Source organism: Tachysurus vachellii, chromosome 11 (genome assembly GCF_030014155.1).
Source record: "Tachysurus vachellii isolate PV-2020 chromosome 11, HZAU_Pvac_v1, whole genome shotgun sequence".
Lineage (NCBI taxonomy): Eukaryota > Metazoa > Chordata > Actinopteri > Siluriformes > Bagridae > Tachysurus > Tachysurus vachellii.
The window spans coordinates 5,772,201-5,789,316 of record NC_083470.1 but is presented as its reverse complement, the minus strand read 5'-3'; the positions used below and the strand labels follow the sequence as shown (position 1 = coordinate 5,789,316).

At 39.7% G+C, this 17,116-nt stretch overlaps 1 protein-coding gene across 1 annotated transcript in view; it reads right to left on the bottom strand.

The window, feature by feature from the left end:
* Positions 1–17,116, bottom strand: part of LOC132853832 (fibrinogen C domain-containing protein 1-like) — a 104,140-nt gene that overhangs the window by 74,032 nt on the left and 12,992 nt on the right. The window contains exon 2 of the mRNA XM_060881832.1: positions 10,280–10,759. Coding sequence (XP_060737815.1) covers positions 10,280–10,759 — 480 coding nt within the window. The remainder of the gene's footprint in view (positions 1–10,279; positions 10,760–17,116) is intronic.

Below are 17,116 nucleotides of genomic sequence, written 5' to 3'. Positions count from 1 at the left end.
CTGTAATAACAGTCCAGCCAGTGGACACAATGAAAAAACAGGTTAGTAGCTCTCGGACTAATGAAATGGAACAGTGTGTATTTAAATATCACCACTTTTACTAAACAGTTCCCATTATCCTACCAGATTTTTACTTTTCCTGGTGCATTGGTGAACATTTCTACCTGGGCTCCCTGAGGTTAATCATATTGGTCTGGAAAATATAACATAAAATCATAGTAAAAGTTCTCATAGCTGTTTCCATTAGTTCATTCACCTAGAATAACCTCGAGTTTTATGGGCAGAGTTGCAGTCAATCTGGAGGCGATTACTTGGTGCAAAGTGAGAATAACGAGGGATTGATGCCAGCCCATTGAAAGGCTCCACGTACGCACACACACTCACACACTTAATTTCAAACCTAGAGGCAATTTATGGTTGTCACTTTACATTGGGAGGTGGAAGGAAACCAGAGAAACTTGAGGAAACGGTCACGGACACAGTTGAAAACATGTAAAACTCACACAAACAGAATAGTAAGTCGAGCTCAGGATCGAAATGGAAAGCCTGGAGCTGTAAGACAGCAGTGCTACACACTGCATGACATTTTGAAACTCATCTAAAAGTCAAACACCGTCATGCCCTTCAGTGTTCGCGCCAAAGCTAAACCATCCAAAGGCATTGAGTGACAAATTGGTAGACACGCCTCCTCTGACTAGTTCAGTATGGTTCTCCATGTATTTTTTTTTTTAATTTCAGAGCCTGCGGCATGACAGGCATCAGAGTTTTTTTACAGAGAAATCTAAATATAACCTACTGAAAAATAGAAAAAAGTTTTATATAGAAACTTATACAATTTTTTTTTTCCACCCAATACATAACCTTTTTTTTTTTTATTATAAAATACCAATAAGTCACTGGGGACCCATTTTAAAAGCCCGTGCTCATGCAGTTCTGAATTTATTTCTGCAGTGTTAGATAATGGCAGCAGTGAAGGTGTTTACTTTCACAGCAACTTTTAAAAGTAAACTCAAAAGTGTGGCAAAATTTTACTGCTGCTTTAAATTCTGACTCTAAATGATGTAGCCTAAAGCATTTTTTAGCATTTTACTGCTAAACATCAGACTCTGTGATTCAGCTTTGCCTCAATGCCTGTGTAAATCCCTCAGCCTCCAGTTAGCAACCTCAACGTATGAAAGATCATCTCTGATGAGTCTCGCGGAGATAAACAAAACTAAGACACAACAAATGTGCAGTACTCTGTGAGTGTGTGTATGTGTGTGCCTTGGTTGGAGTGTTGTAATGCCATTAGTGAAGTGAGCATACTTTTGGAACACCAGCGCTCAAGACTCGCCGCATATACACATATCGCACGGTATCGCATTGCAGGTTTCCAAAGCAACCGCTCTTATGTGTCATACATGAAAAAGAAGTCGATGATAAAAAATACATGACAAACATGTGTGTCTTCACCTTTTGAAGACTGCGCCTCCATACAGACTTCAAACAGGTTGTACATCACCCAACACACACTACAATAGAGTACAGTTATCTTTCATGCATGCTCCCAACAGAAAAGGATTCAGTCTATCATCAAGAGATTGCATGTTCAAATTCCCATGATGCTCCTGGCAACCTATTGGCTGTGCCCTCTGTAAAGGAGGTATGGCATTATTATGTCATCCTTGTCAATCAGAATTACACTGGTCAGTTATGGGCATTGCTGTGGAAGAGGGCAGATAATACATTTTTCCAAAGGTGTCTCAAAGGGCGCATGTGTAAACCTCCAACATTTACAGAGTTTGGCAGACGCCCTTATCCAGAGCAACTTATATTCTTATCTCATTTTTTATACAACTGAGCATTTGAGGGTTAAGGGCCTTCCTCAAGGGCCCAGCAGTTGCAGCTTGGTGGACCTGGGCAGTGAACTCACAGACTTCTGATCAGTATTCCAACTCCTTAATCACTAGGCTACCACATCCGCAGGTTGATTGGGGAGAGCTGCGTCGTGGGCAGGAACAGCAGATTAAACAAATTGTGAATTAAATGTTGATAGTCATTGTCATGGTCACCTGACCATTACACCCATATGTACTTGTTAATATCCCAATTCAGGTTTAGACCCCCAATAGGTAATACCCTCTTCTGGAAATGCATTTCACTAGATTTTAGAGCACGGCTGTAGGGACTGGTTGCAATTCAGCCGTAGGAGCTTTAGTTACTGTAGGTCAGGCAGTGATACGTTCCAATTTAACTAAAGTTGTTCAGTGGGGTTGAGGTCAGGTCTTGGGCCATTGGAGTTTTTCCCACATCAGACTTGGCAAACGATGTCTTCATGGACCTTACTTTGTGAAGACAGCATTGTCATGATGAAAAAGATTTGGGCCAGCTGATCAGTGAAGATCAGTGAAGCGGAATCTTAATAGTCTGGCATACAAAAAAAAGTCTAGACTGTGGGAATCAAACTTTGTGGCAACCATATATGGTCCACACATACAGTTCTTGTCACTTTATAAAATGTGCGATATATACACCTCACTATACATCCAAGTTTTTATATTATGTACAATATATACATGCCATTTTGGGTATTTTTTCCTGTGTACTCAGGATCAGGATCAGACTGTGTTGTTTAGACAGGACCTTTAAAAGAACAATAAACCAGTATGTCTGTGCAGAGCAGGTTTAGGGATTTTAAATGGTTATTAAAGTATTCATGAGGATTAAATTGTACAGATATGATGGTATGGAGCAGTGAAGTGACTCTGCTAAGAAACATGTCTGTTTTCTTACCATTACCTCCCAAACTAAGCTAATTAAAGTAAATTACCCCTTTTCTACTAACAAGAACCGGGTGCTGGTTCAGAGCTAGTGCTGGTTCAAAGTTGGTTCCACTGGCGAACCTTCTAAGAACCGGTTTCCTTTCCATCGGTTAGAGAGCCATCACAGCGCCGAGTCTGACGTCACTGTATACAGTACATGTCACGTTACACAGCAACGTTAGCGCAGCAGCTGCAAACACAAACACAACATCAACAATGGCGGATGTTGCTTTACTGTTAATGCTCATGGCTTTGTGAACCTAAATTGGCATCCAAACGCAGCGTGTCCAACGTGTATGTGGTGCTCCATGTAATTTGTATAAATGGAGGTTGTAATCGAGAAAGTACATAACATTATTTTATCATTAACACAGAAAAAGTTAGCCTTAGCATGTAGCTACTTACTATCATGTGGGCTGATAATTGATAATGTTGCAAAAAGTGTATAAAGTAAAAGTGTATTAAACATTAGTATACTTAAGGTACATTATCAAATGCGCTAACAGTAGCCCCGCCCCCACCCCCTGACACAAGTCTAGAACAGCAACGTTTTGGTGCTACATAAGAACCACTTTTCCTGGTTCAGAGCCAGTGCTTTGGGTGTCGAAAAAGAAAGAACTGATTCTAAATTAGGCTCTGGCTCCGAACCAGCACTCAAACTGCCTCGGTGGAAAAGGGGCACTTGATTTACAATAAAAAAAAACAGACTATGAGATGAGATCGTTCTGTTATCAGCAAACACCTACTCGTTAATATTCTAAAAAATCAGAATATCAACGGTTATTAAACAAGGAAGCTAGAAATGGTTCAGAAAATAAGTTAAGAAGTTTTAGATATGGATTTTACTTGAGATCTACATTGTTCCAAATGATTGTTTATTGCAGAACCAACTCACCTAGTTCTGTTAGGAAATTCAGAGCTTAACCTGAAGGAAGCATCATGCTCATACTGTGATCTGGGTCTTTAAGTTCTGCATGAAAAACTGGAGCAGGATTCAGACATTTCACTTAGAATTCAGGTCTCAGCTCTCTGCCGGTGCTCGGCGAGTAGATAAAGCCTGCTTTGATTTCTGCTGCCCAGTCTGCTCTGTAAATGGACTATCAGCTGCACGGAGCAGGACGCTGATGCCTGCTGTGTGAACATTATTTAAAATACGTTGGCTTGCTGACCGAGTTGTATCCATTAATCATCGGCAAATTCAGCGCTATTTTCCTGCAGACTTCCATATCATCAATAATCATCCTAACATAGTGGGCATCTGAGTGTGGAACAAAGCAACCACTTACAAAAAAAAAATAACTAAAAAAAAATAAATAAAAGGCTGATGCTTGCTGGAGAAGGAAAGATTAATGAACCCAACAGCAACGGAGGAAATGGAATAAATCATTCAAAACTTTCAAACTTTCAGCATGAGTGAGTGTAAGACTCTGATGTGAACTCTACAGTCTATTAGGGCTTACTCTTATTACCAAATGTCATTTTAAACAGAAAATTTTCAGGATTAATAGATGACATTTGAAATCATTACTGAGATCAAGAAACATAAGCAGGATTTTTTTTTTCAGCAAGGCATGACCATCATAGCTTTAGTCCTTAAAGCCCATGAACTTATTGTGCTCCTGTACCAGTGATGTTATCAAATATGAATACATTATTCAAGATGAACAGAAATGTGTTTTGTTTTTTTTTTTCAGATATGAATACTGATAAAAAAAAGAAAGTAAGGTGCAAAAAATTTAACATCCTCCAAAAATACAGAAAACAAAATAATAAGGAGCCTGAAAAAAAGTAACCCTGGTTTAATGATGTGTTTGGGTTTGTACTTGATCTTTAAACATTTTTAACAAAATGCAAATGTTCAAATGTTTCTGGAGATCATCAACTACGCAGTTTTAGGCTCCATGGTTACAGTAGTTTCAGAAATCGGATTCGGTATGAACATTTCAGTTTAGTTGTGACTGCTGGTAGAGCAACAAAAAAAGGTAGAACCAAATTTCTTTTTTTAATTTAGAAGCTTTGTGAGTGTAAGATGGATCAGATGAAAGATCCGGCTTTGTCGAGAGTTCAGACAAAGTGACAGCATGGATACATTTCAGCGTGCACCTTTCCAATGAATCAGTCATCTAAATTCTTTCCGGTTCACCAACTAAAGGGCAAGAGGGTGGAGTCGTAGAATTAAAGGTTTCTCACCAGGTGATAGAGGGATGCACGGTGTTGGGCTCGGCAGGGGAAACCTATGCTGTTCGTTCTAACGAAGCTGCTCTCGTACTGTAATTAACTAACATGAAGCAGTCTTACAGGATAGATCTCAAATTAAATCTCTGCTTTGCTCAAGTTGAGCTTCCCAAACATTGGGCTCTATATGAAAGCTAACCTCTAACTTGAAAATTCCTGACATTTTCATTAAGCTGAATTAATGTTTTCAAGTGCAGTGCTAATCATTTGTAAATTATGTCCACTGCAGTCAGCCAAGAGGAATCTGATGCTACAGTGGGCTCAGGTTCACAAAAACTGGATAGCCAAAGGTTGGAAAAATGTTGTTTGGACTTTTTACTTCATCTTCCTTTCCGTCTTAAACTCCTCTGCTTGGCTGACAGGAGTGGAACTGAATGTGGCCTTCTGCTCTTGCAACCCATTTGATATGCTTTTCTTCTCACAATGTTTGTAAAGAGTGGCTTTAGTTCGGTTACAATGGCCTTCCTGTCAACACACTCTAGAGACTGTTGGGTGTTGAAAACCTAGAAGATCCTGAAATATTCAGGAATTGCTAAGGAATACAGATGGCAGGTTGAGAATTTGGCACCAAATCCATGGACAAAACCTACCTTGTGTCAACAGTCCAGGCTGGTGGAACTTGTGTAATGGTGTGAGGAATGTTTTCTTTTTGGCTTAAATGCCACGGCGTATTGTTGAGTATTGTTGCTGATTATGTGGATCCCTTTATAGCCACAATTATATCCACCTTCTAATGACTACCTTCAGCATGATAATGCACCGTGTCACAAAGCAAAGCTCGGCTCAAACTGATTTAATAAACATGACAATGAGGTCAGTGTTTTTCCAGTGAATCCAATTTGAATCCATTTGGACAGAATCCAATAGAACACCGTTGGGATGCGGTGCAACGGGAGATACGCAGCAGCATCAAAGTGCACCCGGAAAATCTGCGGGAACTGCATGATGCAACCATGTTAACATGAACCACAAACCACAATGTTTTTAACATCTTGAAGAACCCATGCCATGAATTGCAGGATGGACCCAGACCAAGCTTTGTAATATCTGGCCATTTAATCTGTCTGTGCTGTATAGAATTTCAAAACACATACTCAGCATTTTCCATCATTTTGATAGCAGTTGTCTATAGGTATGAACATACACCTCACTCACTCTCTCTCATTTTCTACCGCTTATCCGTACTACCTCGGGTCACGGGGAGCCTGTGCCTATCTCAGGCGTCATCGGGCATCAAGGCAGGATACACCCTGGACGGAGTGCCAACCCATCGCAGGGCACACACACACACTCATTCACTCACACAATCACACACTACGGACAATTTTCCAGAGATGCCAATCAACCTACCATGCATGTCTTTGGACCAGGGGAGGAGACTGGAGTACCCGGAGGAAACCCCCAAGGCACGGGGAGAACATGCAAACTCCACACACACAAGGCGGAGGCGGGAATCGAACCCCGACCCTGGAGGTGTGAGGCGAACGTGCTGACCACTAAGCCACCGTGCCCCCCCTGAACATACACCTATTTAAAGGAAAAGGACTTTAACTATCGAAACAATATTTTTCTTTTTTCTTCTTTGCTATACCGATGCGGCATTCACTAAATTCCAGGGGTTTCGTTACCACGACGTAAAGTGGGCGTGTTTCCGGAGGTCTAGGACAAACAGTCAAACAGGTAGATTTATTTTAGAAAACAAATAAACAACCAAAAACTATGTTTATGGTTAGGGTTAGGGTTAGATGATCAAATAGGCCACGCCTACCCGATGATGCAATATCTGTTACGCTGTTCTGAAATCCCTGGAAATAAGTGCATCCCATACAGATGCCAGGATCATTAATGTAAGTTGATTTCCTGTATCTAGGTGAATACTGTAAATCATCTCAGTGCTGGTTAATTGTGTGATTGCCATGATACAAACATTCAGTTTCTTAGAAATGTTTTGACTCAGAAAAAGAGGAACCAAATTTATATTGTTGTAACCCTATGTTCATACCAGCAGAAGACAAGTCACTTGAAGTTTCTCTCTTGTGGATGTGTAGCAAATGCTCCTGTTGTTCCTCATGGGTGTTTAGCGAGTGTTACTGTTATCACTTGTGTCCATGTAGTGAGCGTGAATGTTGTTGCTTGTAGGTGTGCACTGTCCAGCATTTTTAAGCTAACTAATTAAACGCAAATTGAATAAAGAGTTTTAACTAGCCTCTGTACTTTTCTTTAGTAAGCCTGTATTCTTCGAGTCTGTCTTAACTTTGACTGACTTTTGTGCCCATAGCCTGATTCAGTCCTTTTTTTTGGATCCACCAGTTTTTGATTTGTCTCTGGACTTAACAAAGCCCACCTGCACCTGTGTCCTCACCTGTGTTGGTGGTTACTGAGAAGTACGAGATAAAAAGTTTCTTAGCTGGTAGGTGGATCGTATCAGTTTTTCAAGGTTCAGATTCTGGTGAACTGTTTTCATCCGTGAAGTGATGTCTGAAAGCAAGTCTTATCATACCGGGCATTCATATATATACAGTGATTAATTGGTTTGAATCGAACCCTCATACAGTCTCCACTTCGGTGTGGTTCATTTAGGTTCACTCAGAATCAGTCCACAAAGAACCGATCCGAGAGCATCTGAGCAAGGTGGTCCCAGAAGCTGTAGTAAATGTGGCATGGATCAATTGCAGTGAGAATGTGATACAATGCTGAACGAATTCAACTGCATCAAGTAGACAAATCAAGCTGTTCAGTTTGGGTTTGGAGCATTTTATTTTAAAAGAAGAAGAATATTTTTGTTTTTAATTATATACTGTGCGAAACCAACCAAACCAAAGAGCAACTGAATCAAACTGAAGTATTGATTTTGCTAAGATTTGGACTCTGCAAGCTAAGTAACAGTTCTGAGGTAGGAGAAGCCAAGAAGTCTGTTAACTCTACCCAGTGATTTAGTATGTATAAAAACAAGAGTGGACCAAGACCTGAACCCTGAGGAACTCCTGAAGTAAAGCTGTGAGGTGATGAAACGAAACCTCGGCATGCTACGGGGAAGGATCGATCTTAAAGATTTGATGAAAAAGCCAGGTCAGAGTGAAGCTTCTAAAGCCCAACCTAGCAACAGTGGATATAAGGATCTGGAGATTCAGTGTTCAAAGGATGCTGACAGAAGCATGAGAAGAGGGAAGGATGAGGCAACAGAAAGTTGAGGAGGAGTTTTTGCTCTTCTGGTCTTTTTGGACAGTTTATAAAGTTTTAGATCATGGAGTAGTCTGGAGTTATGGCAAAAGTAGGAGGTGGCTTTAAAAAAAAGGTTTGCCTAGCCAGAAAAAAAAATCTAATTAGCATGCAGCTCTACTCCAAAAACACACCTGTTTTGTTTACTTCTTCTGTGAGTTTGATAGCTGACATATGTCAAATGTCTCTATGTCAAAGATACAAATATGCTAGAAGTACATTCATCCATCCTTCCATACATTCATCCATCTTCTACACCACTTTTCCTGCACAGGGTTGCAAGGGAACCTGGAGTCTATCCCAGGGTACTTGAGGCGCAAGGCATGGGACACCCTGCCCGAGGTGCCAAACACAAGGTTGCACACACTTACACTCATTAACACACTACAGACAATTTAAAGATGTCAATAAGACTAACACTCATGCTGTGAGACAGGAGAGGAAACTAGAGTACCAAGTGGAAACCCTAACCACGAGACAAGAATTAAACCCTCTGTCAGGACTCTGCCCGGACTTTGGCCATGTGCCTTTTGTTTATGTTCTGTGTTCACATGTCTTCCCCGCCCTTGTCTTTTCCTCCCCGCCTCTGCACACCTGTCCCTTATGTCTGAATAATTATTTGTACTATTTAGTTGAGCCGCGTTGCCTTGTGCAGCGCGGAATCCTCTGTTGTCTTCGTCTGGTTTGTCTGTGTCCTGTTTAATGTTTTTTTTGTTAATAAATCCTGTTTTTTGTTAAGCTGTCCTGCATTTGGGTCCGTTTTTACCCCGCGCTCGTGACACCCTCAACCATAGAGGTGTGAAGCAAAAACAAAGAATTGAGAACGACTGGATTAAGAAACTTGACAGGGTAAAGAAAAAATTAATATGTATAATGTAACAGACAAAAATGAATTTTGACTGGAATTAAAAAAAAAATGATCTGGCAGTAACTCAACTGTTTGGACATCCAGGAGTCAAGTTGAGTTATGCTACAGGTTCAAATATTGCGTAGTGTAGAGCATTGTATTACGACTCCCTACAGTTAGAGCTGTAAATACTCTAAAAATGTACATTTTTCTCATGTATTGCATCCTGACTTTCCTTCATGCCGCTTGAACCTGTGACCGCTTTTTATTTCCAAGCCAAAAAAAAAACATTGTGTGTGAAACATAGAGCTCAGCTGTCCTTCAGACGAGGATCTACAGCTTATTATAAAACTAACCTAAGAGAACATGACAAACACTAACCGTGCACACTGCAAGGGTTTAAGGGCGAAAGTTCATCCAGGTGGATAGCTGAGAGAACCTGGTGTTTATTACATGTCTGAGGGAATCTAATGAAGGCATGTGCCTAGTTCACTGGCTGAATTCATAAAACGCTGATCTAAATGGTCGGGCAGCTGGTCCCATCTGCCGTTCAGCCTGTCAGCAGTGTCTAGTGCCAAACCTGAAATAACACTTTTACAGGTTATATTTTTGCTCTCAAAATCATCACCTTGCACTTAAGAACCACCAAAATAACAAGTATTTGTGTACTGTAGCTGAAGAGTCGATAAAATTTTTAAAAAAATAGGAGAAATCCCTTAAACTCAGTAGGAACACATTAATTGAATAATATATTTATATACCCAAAAGTAATATAATAAATAATATTTAAAACATTCAAATATCCTCCTAAATCACTTGCCAGACTCAAGTGATACTTAAATGATGACTCAAATCATTATATTCTACATCAGAAACTTCAAATGCTCTTTCATTTCAGCGATTTATGTTTACGATGTTGGTATGGTAGGAAGGTGCAGTAATTAATTGTGAGATATGTCCAGATTTGCATTGTTTATTCATTAGAGCATCATTTACATAGTATTAGATGTTGGTCTCTAAGCATTTTTTAAGTATGAGAAAATGAGCACAGTTGGATAGCTACTTAATCTAAGTACGTGCTATTAATAAACTCGAACAGCTCAATGTGTGATAGCACACTTTCTGGCTTTGCTCCATTTCCCTCATTATATCAACTCTTAGTCTACAAGGTTCTCACCTGGATGAGCCTGGCCTGCTCGGTCTGCAGCATGCTGATCTCCTGGCTGATGCTGCTCTGGCCCTGCCTCAGCACGTTGTACTCCGACTTCAGCTGATTAATGTGGGCTGACAGCTTAGCGATCTCCTCGGCCAGTTGGACGAGAAGACCTCGCTCCTGTCCTTTAACGGACTTCAGGTCTGTGTCATGGTGGCTGAGCGAGTGCAGCAGTGACGTCTGAACCCCCTCCAGTCGCAAGAAGTTGCTGTTGTAGTCGGGGCAGTTGGGCTCGATGAAGATGTTAATGCGGGAGCCATCTCCTCTCTCCACTGTCACCAGTGCGTTGCCTTCATCTTGATTGGTAGTGATGACAGGCGGAGCATCAGGGCCTGAGGATGCCTGGGAGTGGTTCATTAAGAGGATGGTGCCTGTTACGGTGAGAGCCAGTAGCACAGCAATGAAGAGCAGGATGGTGCACAGGAGGTAACTACAGCTCCTCCTCTGTTAAAGAAAGAGCAAGATAAAGCCAGGTTTATTGCTTGAGATCCAAAGATTGCATAAAGGCACACTGTAAACAACATAATTTCCGTACATGATTATTGCACGTTTAAATGCTATTTTGAAAATGCTCTATATGCAAAATTTAACTGCTATATAAATTAAAGCTATGAGATTAAATGGATTATTGAGATGCTTCTATATACGTACAAATCTGTATAGTGGGGTGTGTAAAACGTGCTGCAGGTGCACACTAGTAGATGAGCTCGGGTGGGTTTAGTAGTGACTTCGGGGAAGGCCATAAGCTGATTTCTGTGATTGCTCTGGGCCTGTGAGAGCATGGCTCCAATAATAAACTACACAAGATACTTTGTCTGTGCAGCTCCTCCAGCCAGGGGAAATCCCCTCAGGGCGAAAGTATGTGAGAGAACTAGCGATGATACTAATACAAGTGCTGCAGCTCAATCCTTTCCGGTTCAGCTAAGTGTCTGGAGTTGACAACTCTTTTCTCTGTGTGTACATACACAAACAATCGCAGCTTGTCACAAATGAAGAGAAAAAGATTTGATGACAAACGCTGAGGCTCAGGGAGAAAGAAACGGCCACAACGGTAGACTGAGGCCCCGGTTTTCTGTGATGTTGTTTCTTTATTTGTTTGTTTGTTTATTTATTTCTTTACTTTGGACAGATCTGCAGAACTCATCTCTCAATGCCCTGCAGCATCCTCAGCAGTTTCTCTTCCACTATGTTTTTGTTTTGTTGGTACATATAACAGATTCACAGCATCGTTCCTTGCAGCAGGGGCTCCCAAACTTTACCAGTAAAATAAATATATATATATATATATATATATATATATATATATATATATATATATATATATATATTTATATATATATATAGTAAAACTACTTTGACAAATCTTAGACCCTAACATGCAGTAAAATCAGCTATTGCAATCACCACCGTGATGATCAGTACAGTTATCTGGTCTTACTGTACATTAAATTCTGAAATCCCTTGACAGAGACATGTCAAGAATTGGTTTTGGTCACTACGCTACATGTCAAGAATTGGTCTTGGCTTTCTGTCACCGATCCTCAATTGGAGTGGAAACATTCATCTATTTACATCAAAAGTCTTCACATTTTCATGACCTGAATTTAGATTGGTTCTGAATCTTTTTCTTCCACTCAACATTTTGTTAACATGCTTGGATACATTACTCTATGAACAGCCAGCTTATTTTGCAATGAATGTTTGTGGCTAACCCTCCTTGTGAAGTGTGTCAATGATTGTCTTCTGGACAACTGTCAGATCAGCAGTCTACCCCATGATTGTGTAGCCTAGTAAACCAAACTGAGAGACCATATAGATGGCTAAGGCCACGTTCACACTGCAGGTAAAAGTGGCCCAAATCCGATTTTTTTGGGGTCAAGTGACCAGGTCAGACTTCTTCAGGAGTAGTGTGAACACTCAAATCACTTCCATATGTGGTCCTGAATCAGACCCAAATCTGATCTTTTCCAATGTGGCCGCAGTGTGAACAGCCGAGGCTGATTTGATGCGACTTTTACGTCAATCTACATCGACATTCGTCACAATTTTGCGCCGGCGAAACCTTTTTTTTATCTTTTTTTCTTTTGCGCCGGCGAAACCTTTTTTTCTTTTTTTTGCGCTGGGCGAAAACGTGACACAAACGTGACTGGTAACATGTGTGTTAAGAGTGTTATATAAAGTGGTTACGTGAACCAGCTCATAATGCTTGCATTGAATACATCACATTATAGCATTACATGATATGTTTGCTTGCACCAGATGATACAATACTTCCTCCATAACCTCGCCAACTTTTTAGCGCAACGGCGTGCTGCGTGTGACGTCATTGTTATTGTTTGTTTGCGCATGCGGGTCAGTTCGAAACAGCAAACAGTTCACACTGGTATCTGATATAGGCCACATTTTAAAAGGTAATGTGAACAGCCAAACAAAAAAATCAGATCTGAGCAAAATATCCGAATTGAGCATTAAGACTTGCAGTGTGAACGTGGCTTTAGGAAACCTTTTCAGGTGGTTTGAGTTGATTAGCTGATTGGCATGTCACCATACTTTTTTGAGATTTAAATCATTGGGTTTTTGTTAAATATGAGTCAAAATCATCACAATTAAAAATACCAAAGACTTAAATCACTTTAGTCTGTGTGTACTGAATTTATATAATACACGAGTTTCACTATTTGAGTTGAATCACTGAAATAAATGAACTTTTCCATGACATTCTAATTTATTGAGATGCACCTGTATATGGTATTGATATTAAATACTTATGTATTCATACTTATGTGGTCATTATGTGGTCATTGCGACTTTGTTGATAAGTTGTGGCATGTTAACCAGGTGATGGCCCCTAGTGGTGGTTAGGAGGGGCAAAAAATATTACTTATTTTTACCCTTAGAAATTCTCATAAAGGTTCAATGATGCTAAAACCTGATGATTTCCATGGAAGGTACTGTTAAGTACCATCATCTTAGTATGAAATAAACAATTTTATCAGTACGAATAGTTGCATTATTTTCACTGAATATAGAAACATCATTACAAAAAAAAAGAGTTTGTATAATGTGCACCCGGTTCCGCAAAATTGCCTCATATTTGTTGACTGTTATGTGATCCTACAAAGCAATCACTGGACGTAATGAGTACCATGAGAGAGCTGCCCACATCATTATGGATCTCTAGCAGACCCTGTTGGTTGAAGGTTTCATCTGGCTTCCTCTAGAAGCAAATCTGTCCAGATATAGGAAATAAAATGGTCTCATTATACCATGTTCCTTTCTTCATATTGTTCAGAAGTTGAGAAATCGAGTTGTGTGTCGTCATGCGTTGGGCTTTGAGTAAAAAGGTGTTTGATATTACAGCCATCCCATAATGTCCAGTTGTGAGTATTTAAATTGCAGCAATTATTACATGCAGGAACTCAGCCTGCAAGTATTGCATCTGTGAGGAAATGTGCTTGAGTGCAGATAAAAGCAATGATTAGAACAGGAAAGTGTCAACAGCAGCTGAGCTACATTCATCATCAACTCAAAAGGAGCACAGTCCCATTGGGTCTCTGGAAAAGGAATAGAAGCAGTTTCTGTCAGAAATGCCTTGTCTTCCTTTGTGCTTGTTGTATGAGTGTTGACAGGCAATGCACATATTAGATGAAAAGAGGAACAGACTGCATTCACAACATGCAGAGATGCTTATATTCATTAAGAAGCATATGCCATTGCTGCTTGGTAAACCATAGCCTTTAAAAACAGACTGGCTGCTTCTGTTTTGCTTGGTCTAGGTCTTTTTAAGCTTCCTAAAGATTATATTAATTAGTAACTACATACTTGTTCCCTTACTTGCTTTTATATCTTCTTTACATCAAGAGTTACTTTTACACATCCTGACAAAAAAAAATGTGCTTTTTAAATATTATAATGGTTTTCAATGACAATTTTAAAGGTGTTTTATGGCCTATACTGTCTGGGTCATGCGTCCGTCTGTCTGTCTGTCTGTCTGTCTGTCTGTCTACAAAACTTTGTCCTAGTCGTGTCTGAAAGCTTTTCATGATGCTTTTAAGTCTGATGCCATCCAGGAACAGATTTATTCATACTGAGGTCACATTGTACTCCATATATGCCGCCGTTCACCTTTTTATTTCATGGATCTCAAACCCCACATGGCGTTACCATTCTTAAAAAAAAAGAAACAGTAAACAGATACAGTATATGAGCTAAAGAGCCTTGTAAGGGTAACTTGAGTATCTGTGAAAGTGAGGGTAGTCCAAAAGGGACCTCTATGGAATAGATGAAGCGTCTTATGAGGTTTATTAACAAACTCTAAACTGCATTCAAAAGAAAAGCACTGATGATTAAAAGACCTTACACACTTTATATATTTTCTTTCTGTTAAGTCGGATCCTGTGACTAGATGCACAACCATTTACGGTCCTTACTTTTGACACATCATCATTTTTTTCTGTTTGAACTTCTTAAGAACCTTTACGTGCCAGAAGGAAAGTTAAAACAATATGAAATGAAACAGAAAGCAGGAAGAGCTGAGGCAGAGTGAAGGTCAAATGCACTGACACCTGAGTGAAGACTAAGCCATGGTGGCCATGATTACTTATTCAGAGAGGTGAAGGTAAGGTATCAGGTTCACAAAGAGAGGAGAGTTGCTGAGAGAAGCCCCGAGTCACAGATTGACCTCACCTTGGCTTTGATGTAAAGTGAAATAAAGCATGGTGCACTTTAAAAAGAAAAAAAAAAGATCGAGGAGATGGATAGATTTGGTAAAGAGCCTTAGCTATCTTTGTACCTCCGATACTGAATCGTTTCCTCAATTCTTTTCCCATTTTATAGTGAGCTTGAATTATTGGTAAATGATTGCTAAGTTTCCCACTGAACATTATCTTCTGTTCGTGATATCCTACAGTACTCTTCAAATTATGATCCAAATGCAGCAGGATAGTAAATCTAAGCTCCCACATGAGCGTTAAATCTCATTAAGTCTCATAAAAGGTCCAATTATTAACCATTTAGGGTTGTTCTGGTGATGCTTGGAGAGATTAGTTTATCACAAAATTCTTTCAGGAGTTGGAGGAAAATGGTCTTCTTCTTAACCCTCAAGCATGTGGTAAAGCTTTAAAGTAATTCAGCAAAAAAATAAATAAATAAAAATCGTAAAGCAAACAGATTACAATCACAAAAGCTTCGAAGCCCTGTGACTTCACTCATTTGTTTAAGTTTCACTTTATGCTTTGAAAGTAAAACAGTAGAAATGTTCAGGAGTGATGTGTGTCAAGATGTTTTGAACGTCATGTGATGATTACATCGTGATTCAATTGATTCGTAGGGGTTTCGATTGATTCATAGGCGGTTCGTACGCATGCGCTGCTATATCTCTAAGACTACAGTAAGACATAAATTACTAAATAAATTACTTAGACATAAATGGATGTGTGTTGAGTTATTTTGAGGGGACAGCAAATTTACACTGTTATACAAGCTGTACACTCACTACTTTACATTGTAGAACAGTGTCATTTCTTCAGTGTTGTCACATGAAAAGATATAATAAAAACGTGAGGGCCGTTCTCACAGAGTAGCGCGTGGTATGAACAGACAACCTAATCAAAGATCACACAATAGGTGAACACAGTGAGGTAAAAACTTGACAGAACAGGTGCAGGTGCGGGACTAACAAAAACAATAAATACTTTGCAATGTAGACAAAACATATTCTGTGAAAAACTCTACAAGCCATAATTCTGAGATGGTTCTTGCTGTTTGTCCACCATATATGTAAATGTTTACACTCTAACAAATTTATTTTCCATTATCGAGCCTGTTATCATTGTCATTTCCAGCCACAGGACTGCTGATAATTGAATATTTTGGGGTTGGTATACAATTTCTCAATCCGGTATTGTCCTTGTCATTATCAGGAATTGCCAAATGGGTTCTTTTGCTCTATCTGATAAACGCTTCTCCACTATCAGCATCATCGAGGAATCATCGCCCTTAAGGAGGATATAGGTGGAATGGCCAAAACTAAGCAAACACACTAAGGCTCAGGATACAATAGTGACTTTTGCCACAAGGCATTTATGGAGTAGTAGCTCCAAACACTTTTCTGTCATTCTTGTGGAATGTATGGTATGTGCATTCTAAATTAACATACAAAGTTTGTGTGTGTGTGTGTGTAAAACTAAATATTTAATGTGTACCTTCGTAGAATCAAGCTAACAGTACCAACCAACGATAGACTCGTAAAAAGAAAACGAACAAACGAACAAACAGAATTATGAAACAAGAATTATGAATATGATATGTCTAAAACGTTGCTGTATTTTGTTTGAACGCTAGCACTAACATTTTCCTGGATAATGGCTGTGGATCCAAATGATATGACGTCAACCATTTTTTTAATCTCCCAGTCACACAAACACCTGAAGTATAGAGCTTTCTGGACAACATGTTAATCTTAGAACGATGTCCTATTTTTCTTATCAGGTCTTTAGCACGCACAAACACAGCTGCTTTTCCAGACCTGTACAAGCTGATGGGAGTGGTAACATATGCAGCAGGTGTTTTCATCGTCCCGGTTTACAAATTTACATGACATCGAGTTTACAAGAGCAGGTCAAAAAGCATTGCAAAGTAGTGCTGTAATTATAGCTACAGTACAACTCCATTCTTGAGGAGTGACCTCTCGCGTTCTTGAAAACCAAGCTCTACTGCACACTGATATGATAACAGCATCTGGCAGGTAGCATGGCACTGCGCTGATAAAAGCTGAAATCTTAATCTGCGAAATGCATCAGA